The sequence below is a fragment of the Myotis lucifugus genome, unplaced genomic scaffold (genome assembly GCF_000147115.1).
Source record: "Myotis lucifugus unplaced genomic scaffold, Myoluc2.0 scaffold_310, whole genome shotgun sequence".
Classification (NCBI taxonomy): domain Eukaryota; kingdom Metazoa; phylum Chordata; class Mammalia; order Chiroptera; family Vespertilionidae; genus Myotis; species Myotis lucifugus.
This window is the reverse complement of record NW_005871358.1, coordinates 566,562-583,858: the sequence shown is the minus strand read 5'-3', so window position 1 is coordinate 583,858 and position 17,297 is coordinate 566,562. Positions and strand designations below refer to the sequence as shown.

Sequence of the window (17,297 nt, the reverse complement as noted above, 5' to 3'; positions counted from 1 at the left end):
GAGCTGCCAGCTTCGGGAAGAATTTTTTTTTAAGCCAGCCAGGCCAAGTCCACTTTCCCTAGCCTCCATCTTGCTTTGGAGTTTAACATCAGCAGAGCTGAGTGGCTATGTGCAAACTGCCACTTCTTTTTTAAATCTTTTTTAATAGGTTTTTATTGATTTTTCATTTTTTTTAAATATATTTTATTGATTTTTTACAGAGAGGAAGGGAGAGGGATAGAGAGTTAGAAACATTGATGAAAGAGAAACATCGATCAGCTGCCTCCTGCACACTCCCCACTGGGTATGTGCCCACAACCAAGGTACATGCCCTTGACTGGAGTCGAACTTGGGACCCTTGAGTCCGCAGGCCGACGCTCTATCCACTGAGCCAAATTGGCTAGGGCTGATTTTTCATTTTTTTAAGAGAGGAAGGAAGAGGGGGAGAGAGAGAAACATCAATCGGCTGCCTCCCATCGGCACTCCAACTGGGGTTCAAACCCGAAACCTAGGATGTGCCCTGACTGGAAATCGAACCAGTGAGTTTTTGGTGCACAGGATGACGCTCACCACACTGAGCCATACCAGCCAGGGCCAAACTGCCACTTTTAAAATCAATCAAACTTCAAAGAGAAGGATCGAATTTCAGGCTCTCCCAAAGCTCCTCCCCCGCCCCCCACCCCGAGAATTTAAGATAAGGCTAGGGCAGGGGGTTCACTTCTGCAGGGAATTTTCCTAGGCCAGGCCCTCTGAGAGTTGGTGTAAGACCCCTTGAAGGTTAGAAAATTTTCAGTAAAAATCTAGAAATAACCAAATTGCCAGAAAGATCACCATCTATTAGAAAAGCAAATTTTGAGCAGAAAGAGATGATTCTGATTATCTACTCTTGACTGTCACCCACCTCCCATAACTTTACATTTATTTTTTAAATATATACTTTTATTGATTTCAGAGAGGAAGGAAGAGGGAGAGAGAGATAGAAACATCAATGATGAGAGAGAATCATTGATCAGCTGCCTCCTGTACACTCCCCACTGGGGATTGAGCCCACAACCTGGGCATGTGCCCTGACCGGAACTCGAACCTGTGACTCCTGGTTATAGGTCGACACTCAACCACTGGAGCATGCTGGCTGGGCAACTTTTACATTTAAAGGGCTCAAGCTCAGAGGAGTCATTTGACTATGGTAGGAACCACTGGATTGGTTTGGCTTGTCCTTGAAACAATCAATTTGCTTTCTAGCTTTGCTCGTGGGCAAGATACTTAACTTCTCTGGGCTCCAGTTTCCTCCTGTCTGAGCTGGGGGGCAGTGATCATTGGGAATGATTTTAATCTCATGTTACTGTGCTGTGGGTTCCATGAGAGATTACAAGTTGAGCATCAAATACACAGTAATTGCTCAAATTATGTTAGCTGTTACTGTTATGATTGTCACTTCCTGCTCAGCCCTCAGAATTACACTGTTTGCATTTATTTTTATTGTTTTGAATGGGGTGAGAGCCTAGTGGCTTGAAAGGTTGATTCGCTTGCTGGCCTGTGGGGCTGGTGACAGGGATCTCAGGAGCTGGATGCCAGGACTACTCTCCTAAGGCCCTTCTCTGGCTTTAGGAGAGTAGCCAGAAAGAAAAATTGTCCCTGGCCCCGGGCCCCCACTCAACCCCAAGCTTTCCAGGAGTCACCCCCGTGTGGATATCATGGGAAGGGTATTCCTGGAGCTGAGGTCCTTGCCCTCCCCTCCCCATACACCCCCTAGCATTTTGGGGCTGAGGATAGAGGATGGGCCAGGCACCAGGAGCGTGGCCTGCAGGTAACAACCGCACAGTATATGTTCTTCCTGATCTAGGGGCTCATTCTGGACCAGGAGGCATCATCCACCTGTGTAACACAAGCCTGCTGCTGGCAGAAGGCAGTAACTTTTTCTTTTTCTTTCTTTCTTTTTTTTTTTTTAGAGAAAGTAGAAGGAGAGAAGGAGGGGGAGAGAGACAGATAGACAGACATCAATGTGTCCATGGTTTGGTTGCCTCCTGCATGCACCCTGATCGGGGCTAAGGAGTGAACTCAAAACCTAGATATATGCCCTTGACCGGGAATTAAACCCATAACCCTCCAGTGCTCTGGCTGATGCTCTAACTGCAGAGCCCCACTGGCCAGGGCAGCAATAACTTTTTCACAAAGTCTCACCAATTAGTAAATTCTAACCGGCTTTTCTTTTTTTTTAAAAAAAATATATTTTATTGATTTTTTACAGAGAGGAAGGGAGAGGGATAGAGAGTTAGAAACATCGATGAGAGAGAAACATTGATGAGCTGCCTCCTGCACGCCCCGTACTGGGGATGTGCCCAAAACCAAGGTACAAGCCCTTGACCGGAATCGAACCTGGGACCTTTCAGTCCGCAGACCGACGCTCTATCCACTGAGCCAAACCAGCCAGGGCTCTAACTGGCTTTTGACATTCACTAGCAGTGTGTCCCCAGCCCACGGACACTCACTTGACAGTAAAAGTTAAGCCCCCACTGTGGTCTAGGAGCTGGGGTTGGAGTGATGGACAAGGTTGGCAAGATCTCTGCCCTTGGTGTTATGAGGGAAGAGCAATTATGAGTAAGGAAATAAACAAACAGAGAAATACAGGGCTAGGAATCAAAAAACAGGAGTATGTGTTCCAGAGTGCTAGGGGGAGGGAGACTTGAAATATAAGAAGGTGACAAATGAGCTGGGACCTGAATGAAAAAAAGGAGCCAATGATGGAGGTGGAGGTGAGGAGAGCATACTTATAGGGCAGTGATGGCGAACCTTTTGAGCTCGGCATGTCAGCATTTTGAAAAACCCTAACTTAACTCTGGTGCCGTGTCACATATAGAAGTTTTTTTATATTTGCAGCCATAGTAAAACAAAGATTTATATTTTTGATATTTATTTTATATATTTAAATGCCATTTAACAAAGAAAAATCAACCAAAAAAATGAGTTCGCGTGTCACCTCTGACACTCGTGTCATAGGTTCGCCATCACTGTTATAGGGGGAAGAGCTGGTGCAAAAGTCTTGAAGCTGGAGGATGGCTAGAGCATTTTAGGAATGAGAGATATTGTGGCTAAAACATCCAGAGTGAGAAAGGCAGGGGCTAGAGGGGCAGATCCCACAGGACCCTGTAAGTCATGGGAAGGGCTCTGAATTTTACTTATTCTCTGTGATGGGGAGCCTTGGAGTCTTCTGAATAGTGTTTGTATTTTCAAGGGATCTTACAGATTATAGAGGTAAGAGTGAAGCCAGGAGCTAGTGACAAGGCTGTGGCAGGGATCCAGGCAAGAGATGATGGCAGCTCAGACTTGCATGGTGTTGACGAAGATGGAGAGAAGTGCCCAGCCTTAGGATATATTTTGGAAGAATTATTGACAAGTCTTAGAAATTAACGGAGTATAGAGAATGAGGGAAACCTACATCATTATAGTTAATTTCCCCATCCCCTGTAAGTTCCTTATTGAAGCCATTCTATAGATGAGGAGGGTGAGTTTTCTTTCCCTTTCCTTGGAAGGGCCTCATCTAAGATGTAAAACATTTGGTTATAGGATCTGGTGTCCAAAACAGGCCACCAGCTAAGGACACCACCTGTTTTTGTATGGCCCATGAGCTAAGGATGATTTTTACATTCTTAAATGATTGGGGCTGGGGGTGGGGGGTGGGGAATCAAAAGACAACTGATAATATGTCATGACATGAAAATTATATGAAATTCAATCTCAATGTCTAGAAATAAAGTTTTATTGGCACAGAGCCACACTTGTTTACATGTCATCTATGGTTGCTTTTACACTATAATAGCAGAGCTGAGTCATTACAACAGAGACTGTCTGCTCACGAAGCCAAAAACATTGACTGTCTGGCCCTGATCTAGAGTCTTTCTCCAAAAACATAGCTGTTGCCTTTGAAGACAGGTGCAGCCATTGGTGTTTTTCTTGGTAGTTTCATTGCCAAGGAGTAGATTTGCTTAGTTATTCCTTTGTTTCATGTGCTCTTCTCCATCAAGAAAGGGGTCTCTGTTCAAAGAGATAAGGAATGCCTCATGCTGTATAGACATTTGTGACTTACTCCTCTTCAGGGAACATCCTAAATAACTCTGCTTAACCCAGTCATCCACAATTGGGGGGGGGGGGGAGCGTTCCCTGGCCAATAATTATGGGACATTTGGCATCTGTATAGTCCCTCCTGGAGACTGACAATAACAGTTCTGAGAAGGCCTCCAATATAAAAGTTGATTGAACTGTTTTATCCATTCTCCTCCCCCGCTCCCCTGAACTCAGTCTTTTGTCCCTCATTGCCTCCTCCTCCTGTCCCTGAGTGGAAGGGATGAGGTCTTCAGGTTTTGTATCTCAAGGAGAAGAAACCAACAGAGTGTGTGGAGCTTTTAAAGCCTTTTTTCTGGTGGGAGGGCCACAAAGGACCAGCTCTCCTAGGTCTGAGAAAGCCCAGGCCAGGATTACTCAAAAAGTGCCCCCAGGACTACCTGCCTCAGAATCATACAGGGGTGGGGTAGCTCAAGCAACAGACTTCAGGGCCATCCCAGACTCTGGGCAGCAGGGCCTGGGAACCTAATTTACCTAGCTCCAAGTGATGCTGATGACATCAGAATCGGATTACCCCTCAGTGCCTCCTTCCAAGTGCTCGAGGATGGTGCCTATCTCCTTACCCTTCATCCACACCAGGCACAGATATTTGCTGAATGAATAATAATAGCAGCTTCCAGCCTGGCCAGTGTGGCTCAATGGGTTGAACATCATCCCATGCACCAGGAAGTCACTGGTTCGATTTCCGGTTGGGGGATGTACCCGGAATGCAGGCTTGATCCCCAGTGTGAGGTATGCAGGAGGCAGCCCATCGATGTTTCCCCCTTTCCCTTCCTCTCTCTCTAAAATCAATTAAAATTTTTTTTAAAAATAGCAGCTTCCATTTCTCAGTGTTCTTTGGGTGCTAGGCTGATCTCATCGGATTTTTACAACAGCCCTATGAATCGGCTGTTCTCATCACACCCAGGTGACAGATGGGGAAACAGGTCAGTCATATGTTCATGAATTAAGAGACAGGCCATGGTTCATGTCGGTCGAGGTGGGTCTGCCACAAGGCACTTGGGTGATTTGCTATAGTGCCTTGAGCACTTGAGCTAGGCCAGAGTTTGGACTTAATGGTGTGAGGAGCCCCTGGGAGGTGACCTCTCTAATGATGGCAGGAAGGAGTCTGGGGAGGGTGGAGGCTGGAGGGTGGAGGCCATGTGTGTGGCAGACAGCGGCCTCTTGCCTCTCCAGGTGGGCAAGCTCCCCAGGCTGCCTGAGTTACCAGCAGGGAATCACTGAGACTGGCCACCCATCCACAGTGCCCAGTGGACAGCTCCCCAACTGCCTCTGCCCCTCTGTCCCTAATGACCTGGCCTGGTAGGTAAGGTAGCCCCAGGGCTCTGCCAGCTCTGCCTATGCCAGCCAGCGGAGCCCTACAGCTCCTCCCCAGCCTACCCTAAGCCCAGCAAGTGGGCACACCCAAGTGCAGACAGAAGCCCCTTTTCCTTTGTGCTCCGTGGCCAAGAGGCAGGACCTGGCAGCTCTTCCTCTTTCCTGAAGCTTTGTTAGAGGGTCCTGGGTAATGATATGGACCAGAGCCATTTCCTATGTGCTTATTCTGTGCTAGGTGCTTAGCCAAGCTTGCCCACTCGACCAGACTGAACTCCTCAGCCACCCTGCCTTGTAGTCCTGCCGTCCTCCCATTTTATAGACGGGACAGTGGAGGCCCAGGGAGGGGAGGCTCTTTTTCAAGTCACATGGCTAGGAGATAGCCAAGTTCAAGTCCTGACTTGGACAGCTCTTGGGTCCGAGGAAGGGAAATAAAGGGAAACCATTGTGCTGCCCAGCATCCCTCAGGCTGCTCAGGTGAGCTCCCTGCTCACCATTTCTGCTGCTTTAACAGGGGCCCAGGGCAGGTGGCTAACCTCTGGGAGCAAGGGGTGAAGGGGAGGGGAGGAGGGAAAGGGTTCCCTCAGGTCTCCTGACCTGAAAATCTACTGATTGTGAGAAATAAATGAACCCGGCTCCCTGAGTAGGGCTGGGGGCGAAGAGGGCATCTGGAGGTCAGAGAGACCTGGATTCAACTCCTTCACTCCCTGTTGCTGCACAACCTTCAGCAGCTCACCCCAGAGCCTAGCTTTGCTCACCTGTAAAATGGGCATGGTGGCTCCTCCTTCACTAGACTGCTGTGAGGAGGCGATCACAGCAAAGAGCTCCTGGGGCTTCTCCTCAAGGAGCAGCAGCAGTTTTTCTCCTCTTTCCCCTTAAAAATCCCATTCTTAAGTTGGATCCCAGGCAGGGCTGTCAAACTCAAATCCAGGGGCAAGGCGGGGCAGGGCCATGAAGGTGGGGGGCTGGAGCTTTACCTCTGAACCACTCAAGCATTTGTTCCACTGATCTTAGATGCTCAGGAGCTGGGGATGGGGTGCCTTGGGAGATGGGGGGCAGAAACTCCCGGCCCATCCCCTGCTGAGGCAGTCTGGCAAGAGGGATGCCTTGCCTAGCCCGGCATCTGGGAGAGGAACCATGACCGGTTAGCAGCCAGAAAGGCTGCCTCTGCCTAGTCAGAGGGGCCTCAGAAGTAGCAGTGGCTGCTGGGCCTGCCCTGTGGCCCAGAGGGCTCTCTCCATGATAAGCTCACATCTGGTGTGTTCACCTATAACTGCCTCAGGCAAAGGCCTGAGAGCTTCTGTGGCCATAAGCAGTTTGGGGGAGGGGGTGTGGACTCATACCTTTCTGTACCCCACTGGCAATGATACCCAGCCAGGAATCCAAGCCCAGATGGTGGGCACATCGGAAGCTGGCATGGGCTGGCTGGCAAACAACTTGACCCAAGACTTTCCTTTCCAGCAATTAGCTGATTAGTCAAGTGCTCAGAGCACCCAGGGGTCAGCCTTGCTGCTTCCACGCTCTGTGGCCTGGGGCAAGCTCTGTAACCTTTAACCTCTCGGAGCCTCTGCTCCTCATCTGGCATTCTGAACCCAAACCCAGATGTGACTGTTGCACAGTTTAAAATGAAATAATGTGAAGCACAGTGCCCAGCCTGTAGGAACCCTCAGAGCACTGTACCATTGGTCCCTGGGTGAGGGCCCAACTGAGTTCCTCCTGGACAGGGGTCCCCCAGGCACCAGGGGCTGGGACAGAAGAAGACAGGAGTCCTGGGCAGGGCTAAGTGGAAGCGGTGCAGACCCGTCTCGGTCCATACCCAGTGCCTCTGTAGTGATGGGTTGGTTACATTTGGCCGCCAGCCTCGGTATTTAATTAAGTCAGTGATGAACCCACATGTGTCTCTAGGGAGCCAGGAGCTGTCCCTGGCTTCCTCTGCCTGTAGATTAATTTTTGTTTTTCCTTCTTTTGTTGTTTCTTTTTTTCCTCTTCCCCCCCTCCCCTTCTTCCCAAGGAAGAAAAAAAAGCCTTATTTATTATCATTTTCCCCACTGTTGGCATGGCAACACAGGCGTACGTTACTGAGCTACAGGCAACCCCGCAACCCTCCCAGCCGCCACAGGCCCAGCCCCAGCCACCGCCATCAGCGGCACCCCAGCCCCCTCAGCCACCTGCCACTGCCGCCACCCCCCAGCCTCAGTACGTCACCGAGCTGCAGAGCCCCCAGCCCCAGGCACAGCCACCGGGCAGCCAGAAGCAGTATGTGACGGAGCTGCCGGCTGCCCCCACGCCCTCACAGCCAGCGGGCACACCTGCCCCGTCCTCAGTGTCCCAGCAGTACATCGTGGTCACCGTCTCTGGTAAGTGGACATGTGTGTGGGGCCAGGGTGCTCTTTAAACAACTCCAAGAGGAGCTTTGGGGAGCATCCTGCCAGTGAGGGCTGTCACTTACTGTGCCTGTTATCAGGGTGGCAGCTTTCAAACTCTCCAGGATTCCCAGGTGAGACTCGGGGACCATCTCTGGGGAAGGAGTTACCAGGCCAGACAGGGAGGCCTCTGTGCCCCCGACTCCTCCCCACCAGGGCAGCTCTAAGAGCTGTTCCTGTCTATCCCCAAGTGAGATGTCACTTGAAGAAAGGATTGGGCAGTGGAGTTAAAGTTCATAAACATCTGCTGGAGAGGAGGCGAGCACACGGCCGCTGTGCAGTAGTCCTGGCCTCACTGCGCACCAGCCCCTTGGCTGCCCTGCCTCAGTTTCCTCATCCAGAAAAGGTTCCTAATGGTTTCATGCGCTCAGGGGATGTGTGTGAGGTGGGGGCACTTCAGGGAGATTGGCTGGCGGGCCTGAAGGCATCACCTCCCTCTGTTCTCATTTCATTTTTGGCAGGACTTGGGCCAAGCAGGGCTCTTGGCTGGACAAGTTCAAGAGTATGTAGCCAAGAGTTCCTGTTTCTCACTGTGCCCACCCCTTAAAGCCATGGAGCAAATGACCAGGAAACTTGGGTCATGGCGCCTGTGCAGCCTTCCTAGAGCATCTAACCCACACCCCAGTCTTACCAGGACAAGGCCAGACTGGGCAGAGGGAACCCAGAGCAGAGGGTTCGGACAGGCGGTCACTCCCCTGAGGGGAAGTGTATAGCTCAGACCAGGACTGGGCGTTGTTAGTGGTTTCCAGTGTGCTCTGAGGAGGGGGGAGGATGCAGCAAAACTCCCAGTTGAGGCTGGCCCAGAGTGAAAAAGGAAGTGGCAGGGGGTCACAGTGCATTCTGGGGGCTGTGGAAGGAGCAGATCAAGACTGAGTTTAGGACCATAGATGATAGTTAAATATGTGGCAATTGACATGATTCCATGGGACTAGGACAGATGCAGCCGGGGCCCTGGGCAGCATCCTGGAGATTCCTGGCAGTGTCAGTGTCCCCAGAGAGGGCCAGGGGGTGGGGCACGCAGGAGCTCAGAGCATTGGCGCTTTACCACACAGATGGTGTGGAGGGATGGTACATGAGAGCCATGCGGAGCACACTGGGTTGAGGCCAGGCCATGGGCATGGCCAGGGTTTCCAGGCCACAGATCTCTGGTGGATTCTCAGTGCTGCCCAGCAATCCTGCTACGTCTTCTCACTAGCATACCCCCCACTGTCCGAGAAACCCACTTCCCCTCTGCCCCCTAACCTCTATCACCTTCCTCTCTGCGTTCTTGACCCCTGACCCTGCTGCTGACCGCACTGGGGACAGGGTGTCATCATGTGATGAGAAGGACCCCACTCCCTCCCCCAGCCAGCCTCCCAGCTCCATCTCATCCACCAGCTTCACCTGTCCCGGGCCGCCCCCTCTGTGACTTGCTCCTGCCATCTCAGCCTCGTCCTTCGATCCCTATCTTGCATTCTTTCTCACCTGCCCACAAAGATGGAACAGCTCCCATTTTAACCAGGACCCCCACCCCCAGGCCCTGCATCCCCTCCAGCTGCCACTAGTGTCTTCCCTATAAGTCAGAATTTCTCAAAGGATTTGTCTTTCCTTCCTTACCCCAAGCTCTCTCCCCAGCCACCCATACCTTTCCTCCCAGAGATGCCCTCTGGCCCTGGTCTCCACCCACCTCCCTGCCACTCCTTCTCTGTCCCCTTTGCTGCTTCCTTCTCATCTCTCTGGCCTCATCAGCAATGACCTCATCAGATCTGGGGCCTCCTCTTCACTCCAGTGACTCATCCTTCATTGGGGCCTTGTCTAATGTCTCTGCTTTTAATGCCACCTCTATGCTGACAATACCCATATTGAGGTCTGTGTCCTGGGCCACAGCCCGGAACCCCAGGATCCTGTGTCCAGCTTCCTCTGACCATCTACTCGGTTGAATAGGCCTCTCAAGTCACCATGGCCAAATGCAACTCTGGATTCCCCCCAATTCAAACCTGCCCTCCTTTGAGCCTTCCTCGTCCTCATAAACACCACCCCCAGGCCCGGCTCAGCTTTGATTCCTCTTACCCATCCTCCAGCAAGCAAGGCCTCTTGGCTCCCCCTCCTAAATCCAGCCATCTCTCCTGCCTCCATGGCCCCCAGCATGGTCCAGCTTCCACCCTCACCCTTCACAGTCCTCCCCCTACAGCAGCTAGAGGGAACTATTGACAATAGTCATAGGTCCCTTAACATCCCAGCTCAACCCAGCTGATTCCAAGGCCGGTGACCTTGAGCACTCTCTGAGAAACCCTGGCCCGGGCTTTCTGGGTCCTAGGACATCTGCTCCCTTGGGCCCCTCCCATAGGAAAGAGCTTTAAACTTTCCACACTTGCTGTGCCCCTGCAATGAGCACCCAACCTCCTGACCCTGGCCTGCAACCTCCTGACCCTGGCCTGCAAGTTCTGCTGGATGCTCGGCCCCACCTGGCCCCACTGTGCCCTCAAACCCTTGCTCTAGGCTCACTGGCCTACCTGCAGCTCTACAAACCCACCAGGCTCGGTCCAGCCTCAGGGCCTTTGCACTCTCAGTGCTCTCTGCCTGGAGCACTCCACCCTAGATCTTCTGGAGTTTCATCCCTCCTGTTTTTCCAGTCTCTGCTCAGATGCCACCTCCCTGACGCCCATACCACCTCACGGGCACTCTCACTCCTTGCCTCTTTACTTTGCTTTATTTTTCTTAATATCACCACCTGTAGTGATGACAGTGGTGATATCTACCTCCATTATCTGTGAGGGCGGAGCTCTGTCTACTGAGTCTCGGTGGAATGGTCGGTGAACGCCCACATGAATGCTGGCCTGACCCCGTGCAGCCCTCACAACCGGTCAGCCCCTGGGCCACCAAGAGCAGGTGGGAGGCCTTCCTTGGCACAGGTGGAGGGCTTTGCTCAGCTCCGGGGCATTGCTTGGCTCTGGACCTCCTGGGTGCTGGCTTTAGCTGCCTTCTGGTGTAGGGTCTCTAGAGCAAAGGTCTAGAATGGGCGCACAACTCCAGGCCCCAGAACTCCCCAAATCCCAGCCCATCCCCTCTGTTCCCCTCCGTTCCTCCAGCTCCTCCAGTTCTTCCTGGAACTACCCCCACGGAGGCCCTGTGCTTAGAGGTCAAGGTTATGCATGGTCTCTTGGGTCTCAGCAGGACTCTTACTAGCTGTGGGGCTGGGGAGGTGCCCCCCAGTCCTCCCACCGTGCTGCAGGGCGCTCTCGGCTATTGGCATGACTCTTGGGATCTCTTCTTTGGCAGTGGCTTAATCATCTTTTACAGTGGTCTTAGGAGATTTCTTTCTTCTGCTGCTCCTGGATCTGGCAGGAGTGAGCTATCCCCAGAAGGGTGTCTGGGTGATGTTTCCTAGATCTGTTCTGAGGAAGGGGAGGTTGGCTAGCACCCTGCAACTGCACTTGCTGCTCTGTCGACCCCTCCCCCATCCCCTTGCAGTGATTTCCTAGGGGGTCTACTGTGACCTTCTTCCAGGTTAGTGTCTCTTTGTATCTAAGGGTGGCCTCTGGGCCATGTGAGCCAGTCCTGGGGTAGGGAGGTGGAGCTGTAAGTGACACCAGCAAATGCAGCAAGGTGCCTGGGGCTCCTCCAGGGCCAGAAGCAATCTGAGCTGACCAGGGACCCAGGGAGTTTCAGGGAGGGGGCAGGGAAGGGCCTGGACCCAGACTTGGAGCCCAGGCTGGCAGCCAGCCAAGGCGGCACCAGAAGGCAGGTCATCCAGCTCTGTCCTCGTGGGCTCTGCCCTAAGGTGACTTTGGAGGTGATGGGAAAGCAGCTCAAGTTTCTCTGCTCAGAAACCATCTTCTAGATCCATGAATCCCATCTTCAGAGGCCACCAGACTCTTGCCAGAAACTCGAGGTGGAAAGAGGGCTCTGTGGGTCCTGGCAGTGTCCCCTGGACAGTGAAACCAAGCCTGCCTGCCAGGGATGGGGCTAGCCTGAAGCAGGGACCGTGTCCAGCTTCTCTTCCCTGCTTCTCTCTCACTTGGAGTCCTTGGGAGTCCCAAAGACTTGTGCCTGGGAGAGGGGCATGGGGTGGGGGGTGTGGTTTCCTCACCGAGGTCAGGACCGACAAGGGACCCAGGACCATGGGAGCAGCAGAGGCCTAGAGGTCCCCCTCCCCCAAGTCCTCCTGACTGAAATCATCCCTGGGAGCCAGGACTAGGAGAGAGAGGGCCACACTACCCCATCTATTGTCCGTGGGGAATGGGCCTCTCAGCTTCCCCCAAGTAGCTCATGGCATTGGAGGTATGAATGGGTCTTGAAGGGGAAGTGCAGGGTCCAGGGAAGATGAGATACTCACCAGACTGAGGGACAGGAAATCAGCTGCCACTTCCTGACTAGAGTCTGGAGACAGTGGGGCCCTCCCTGATCTCATGCACATGCCTAGAACGGAGATGGCAGACAGACAGATGCAAACGCTCTCAGACTCCCCACTCCCCGACACTCACACCTTAGGCAAGACACAGGCAGACAGGGGCCGCACAGGAAGCCCCTCATCCGAGGAATAGACTCTGACACCTTACCTGCTCATCTTCCTTTGTCCCAGCCTGGGGGCCACCCCAGGCACAGGAGACGGGCAAGACTGCTTCCCAGGCTTCCCTGTCCCAGACAGATGTCTGATATTCTGAGGGTCCCGCTCGAGGATCAGCCTTGGCGTTTTCATCGGAGCCTCTGGGCCTAGAAGGTGTCGGGGACCAGCCCTCCCACCCCCTGCAACTCCCTGCCCACTCCGCGCCAGGCCAAACCTGCCACGGGCCTCCTTGGTTGGGCATCATCCCTTGGGCTGGGCTCCACGGACACCCAGGTGTGCTGGGCTCCTCACGTGACTCAGGGTTTTCTCAGGTTTCTTCCAGGGGGGGCCTCTCAGGGAAGGCCTCCTCCCTCACAGCTCAGGAAAGATTCCAGCAAAACAGGAATCCATGCTTTCTGGAACTGGCTGCAGAGGCAGCTGGCCAAGCAGGCCTGGGGTTATCCTAATGCCGGCCCCAAATGTGACCAATGGGAGGCTTCCCCCAATACCTCCTCCCACATCTGGCCACTGCTCCCCACTACCTAACACACACATTCATGTGCTCTGCTCCAGACTTGGCCCCTGAGGTTCTTGCGTCTACCTGGGGTAGCCCTTTTGCTCTGGCTGGGCCCTTCTCCTGGTATTTCCACATAACCAAGGCCCAGCTCCTTGCTTTGGAGGCTGAGTCTCACCCTGGGATGCTCTGGACCTTGTGTTGTCCCCATAGGCCCCTGTACCCACATGCCTGAGTCTGCACACCACTGCCCATGGGGCCTCGCCCAGGTGTGACCTACGACTCTGGGTTCCATGCATAGCGTGAGATTCACGTGGGCACAGACATGGGCCAGTGTCCTGACCTGCCTGTTCCCAGCCGGGTGACCTCGGCCAAGTCAGTTTCTTTCTTCCAGTCTCTGTAGCCTTATCTGAAATTAGGGGTAATAAAAGTTCCTTCCATCTCCAGCTGCCCAGGAAGACCCTAGTGCAGCTCCTGGGGCACCAGAAGCACTAGAGTTAGTCCTAGCCCTCCTTTCCTCCCCCCCCCAATCTTGCCAGGGGACCCAGGAAGTGGGGCTGGGACCTTGGCTGCTTGTGGCAGCACATTAGAGGGCAGGCACGTGTGTGCCCCCAGCCCCACCCCAACCTCTGGAACTGTTGGGAGCAAATCAGGCCACACAGAGGGGCAGGGTAAGTGGCTTCCTGGCTGGGGGCAGGGTCTCCCAGCCCACACCTTTCAGGAACACTTCACCCTCCCTGCTCTTGCCCCCAGCTCTCGTTAATCACTCAGTGAAATATGCATGAAACTCTACCTGTGCCGGTCTGATAGTATCTCTGGGTACCAGCCTCCCTCCTGTCCGTGCAGTGCAGTCCCAGCCCCAGCCGCAGCCCCAGCCCCTAGGAGGCCCTGCTTGGCCACACCTGCTGGGAGGGGAGTGTTTATTCCAAGAGGGCAGCTGGGAGCTCTGCTTCCACTGGGGGGATTAGCTCTCCAAGGTTGCAGGTATAATAAACCTGCCCTCGAGCCCTGCTGTTTCCGAAGAGGTGGGCCAGGAGTGAGGAGCACAGGACAGGCTCCCCGGGACACAGGAGGGGGGGACGGACGGTGAGGGGGCACCATGTTCTATGATTGCCTCTTCTCGGCTGCCCTTCAGCGTGAGTACCAGCCTGCCCCCACTCCACTGAGGACAGAAAGGCTGGGACAGTGGAGAGGGAGGGGGCTCTCAGCCACTGGCCTACAAGGTCTTCTGGGACCACTCCTCTAATCAGCTGCAATTCCTGGGAAGCCACAGGCCATTTCAGGGAAAGTGGCTGCAGCACCTCTTCCTTCCAGGGCTACCGAGGTGGGAGGCCAGTCACTGCCTGGCTACAAGTCCTATCTGTTGGGAAAAGGGGGTTCAGCCCTCTAGGCCTCCACTGCATCGTGGCTTTCTGGTTACCCCTTCTAGTCTGGCTGTGGGATAAGGTGGGTGGGGGTGGGGGTGGGGCTGCTTCTGGCCTCCACCCCAATGAACATGGGCAGGGCTGACCAGGGGGCAGGCAGGACTCTTGCAGAGGCCTGGCCCCATCAAGGGTCTGCCTCAGATTGTATCATCCCATCCACATGGGCTCAGACTCAGGCTCAGGGTGGGAGCAGGGGCAGAGGCAGAGCAGACCCTATGACTCCTCCTCCCAGAAGGTGCCATGCGGGCCAGTGAGACTGTGTCAGAGGCCAGCCCAGGCTCTACGGCCAGCCAGACTGGAGTCCCCACTCAGGTGGTTCAGCAGGTGCAAGGAACCCAGCAGGTAGGACACACCCCTTCCCAGGGCCAGGTGGGAAGGGCACATGAGGGAGGCAGTGGGGCTGTGGCTAAGGGTACCTGGCCTTCCCTCCTGATCCACTGCCAGAGCCATCTGCTTACCTGTCCTTATCAAGATGTTCATTTCAGCTGCCCCTCCACCCACCTGGGCTGGTCCTCATGGGGAAGTCAGCACGACTCAGGGCTTTCCTTTTTGCCCCCGCAGCGGCTGCTGGTCCAGACAAGTGTGCAGACCAAGCCAGGCCACATGTCACCCCTCCAGCTCACCAACATCTCTGTGCCCCCGCAGGTAAGTCTGTCATGTCTGGCCCTGGCCCTCACAGCCTTCCCAGGGTGCAGAACCAGCCCTTGATAGCCTTCGGGGATCTGCCCTCGCCAGCATCTAGGACATGAGCCCATATAGGGGCTGCCCCATCAGGGAAGGAGCCGCACAAATCACCTTAACAGAAAGAACTACGATTGGCAGTCAGAAAGGTGGCTTGCAGGTCCAGCTTGGCAGTCAGAAAGGTGGCTTGCAGGTCCAGCTGGTCCCCAAGCAGAGAACCCAAGGCCAGCACAGGGACTGCAAGGGCTCTGCTCTGTCCCCTGGAAGGCTATAGGTGGCATGCCGGCCTCCGTACAGACCAGGACAGTCCTGTCAGGTTCAGGGGTGAAACTCCCTGGACACAAACCCTGGCTCTGCTGCTTATGGGCTCCAAGACCTCAGGCAAGCACAGTTGCTGTACTGAGCCTCACTGTCAACCTCTGAAGTGGGGACAAGGACTGTGCTGCATCGGGGCTGGTCTGGGAGATTCCGTGAGCTAAGCATGCAGCACTGGGATGTTGTCTGGCTCAACACAGATGCGCGTTAATGCTCATTAAAACTGTGCAGCTTGTCATCAGTGAACTGTGGTGCTTCTCCCTCCCGGCTCCAGGCTCTCCCCACGCAGCGGCTGGTAGTGCAGAGCACAGCCCCGGGCGTCAAAGCAGGCCAAGTCTCCCTGACAGTGCATGGCACCCAGCAGGTGCACTCACCCCCTGAGGTAGGTGGTGGCTCTGTCAGCTACCCTCCCCACTTCCTCCTCCCCAGGTTAGCCAGGTACCCCCATAGTATACTTGGAGCTCCCGCCCCCCTCCTAAGCCCACTTGCTCTCCAGAATCCTCCAGCCCTCTCCACCCCCAGCTCTGATACCCTCTTTGACCCCGGGCAGGGTGGCTTGGCTGCCCGATTCCTGATCCTGCCACCTTCAGGAGGAATAAGTTTCCTGGGCCTCAGCTCCAGCTCAGGAATGCATCACAGGAGGCAAAGTAGGCCCTTCTGCCCTCTACAGGCTGGGTAGAGGCACTTCCTCGGACCACAGGGTGGGATCTGGGGACCCCCAAATATCTTCAAGAATGTTAGAAGCAGGTAGGCAGGCTATGGGGCTGGAGCATGGGTGTCCACATTAGGAGCTTGGGTTCAGATTCCCTAGCTCAGCCATTTTCTCCTGGAGGACTCTGGGAAGGCCCTCAGAGCCTTCTGTGCCCAGAATTTTCTACATATAAAGTAGCTAATGATACCAGCATGGCCCAGAGCTCACAGGGGCTCTGTAACCAGCTTACCTGGGGGCAGTGCCTGGTGCCACCACTCATAGCTGTGTAGCTCTGGGGCATGTCCATTGTCATCTGTGCCTCAGCATATCTGGAAATTAGGTTGTCTTTCCTTACCTCAGGGCTGCGGCCTCTCCAGTTATGGAGGCAGCAGATGGCCTGGGCTGAGGCTGGAGTCCAGCTGTCTTCACTGGGGAAGATGGGTCTGCTCACCAGCACCTCTGGGCTGAATAGCCAGCCGTACCCAGTAGTGGCCAGCTTGTGGCCAGGACTAGGCATTTGGGTGCACAGAATGCAGCCGGTTACCAGTGTAGGTGGTTGGGACATGCCCCCACTGGCTGTTGCCGCCCCCAGCAGCTCTTGGGGATAGCCTTCCTGAGAAGGGTTTTATCAGGCATCACTCCGTGTTTTCTTTCCTTGTAGCGGTCGCCAGTGCAGGCCAACAGCTCCTCCAGCAAGACGGCTGGGGCCCCCACGGGCACGGTGCCACAGCAGCTGCAGGTCCACGGCGTCCAGCAGAGTGTCCCTGTCACCCAAGAGGTGCCAGGCCAAGGCGGGCGGCAGCTGGGGCGAGGGGTCCTGGCCAGGCAGCCTCTGTAGCCTTCTAGGGCTGAGAGCTGGGCAGATGGGAGTCCTGCCACCGGGAACCTTGGCAAGCGCTTCTGCCTCTCTCCAGACCCAGCACCCTACTCTAAATAATGGCTTCTGTCCTGGGGCCTAGGGTCAGTGTGGTTGGAGCTGCTGTGAGGATGAAATGTGGTCCTGTGGGAGGCACCTAACCCGGAGCAGGCGCTAGAAACAACTTTGAGAAACAACTTTGACCTCTTTGGGCCGATTTGCCTGCAGGAGCCCCAAGGCCAAGTCCTGGCTCACTCCTAAGAGACTCAGGGAGAAGCCCTAGCCTCCAATCCGTTTCCAGCATTCTGGAGGAGGTGGTGCTCTGAGCCACCAGCCATGGTACCCAGGGCAGGTTAGGTGAGAGGTGAGGGTTGTCTGTCATCTGGTTGTTATCACTGACACTGGTGCATTCCCAACCCTCAGAAACCGGATAAAAGCATAGATCCTCTCCCCAAA

At 54.5% G+C, this 17,297-nt stretch overlaps 1 protein-coding gene across 1 annotated transcript in view; it reads left to right on the top strand.

Annotated features, from left to right (window-relative positions):
• RFX1 (regulatory factor X1) overlaps positions 1–17,297 on the top strand; it is a 30,209-nt gene that overhangs the window by 1,282 nt on the left and 11,630 nt on the right. The window contains exons 2-6 of the mRNA XM_023763951.1: positions 7,424–7,769; positions 14,531–14,640; positions 14,860–14,943; positions 15,569–15,676; positions 16,647–16,763. Of these exons, the coding sequence (XP_023619719.1) occupies positions 7,469–7,769; positions 14,531–14,640; positions 14,860–14,943; positions 15,569–15,676; positions 16,647–16,763 (720 nt within the window). The 5' untranslated portion in view covers positions 7,424–7,468. The remainder of the gene's footprint in view (positions 1–7,423; positions 7,770–14,530; positions 14,641–14,859; positions 14,944–15,568; positions 15,677–16,646; positions 16,764–17,297) is intronic.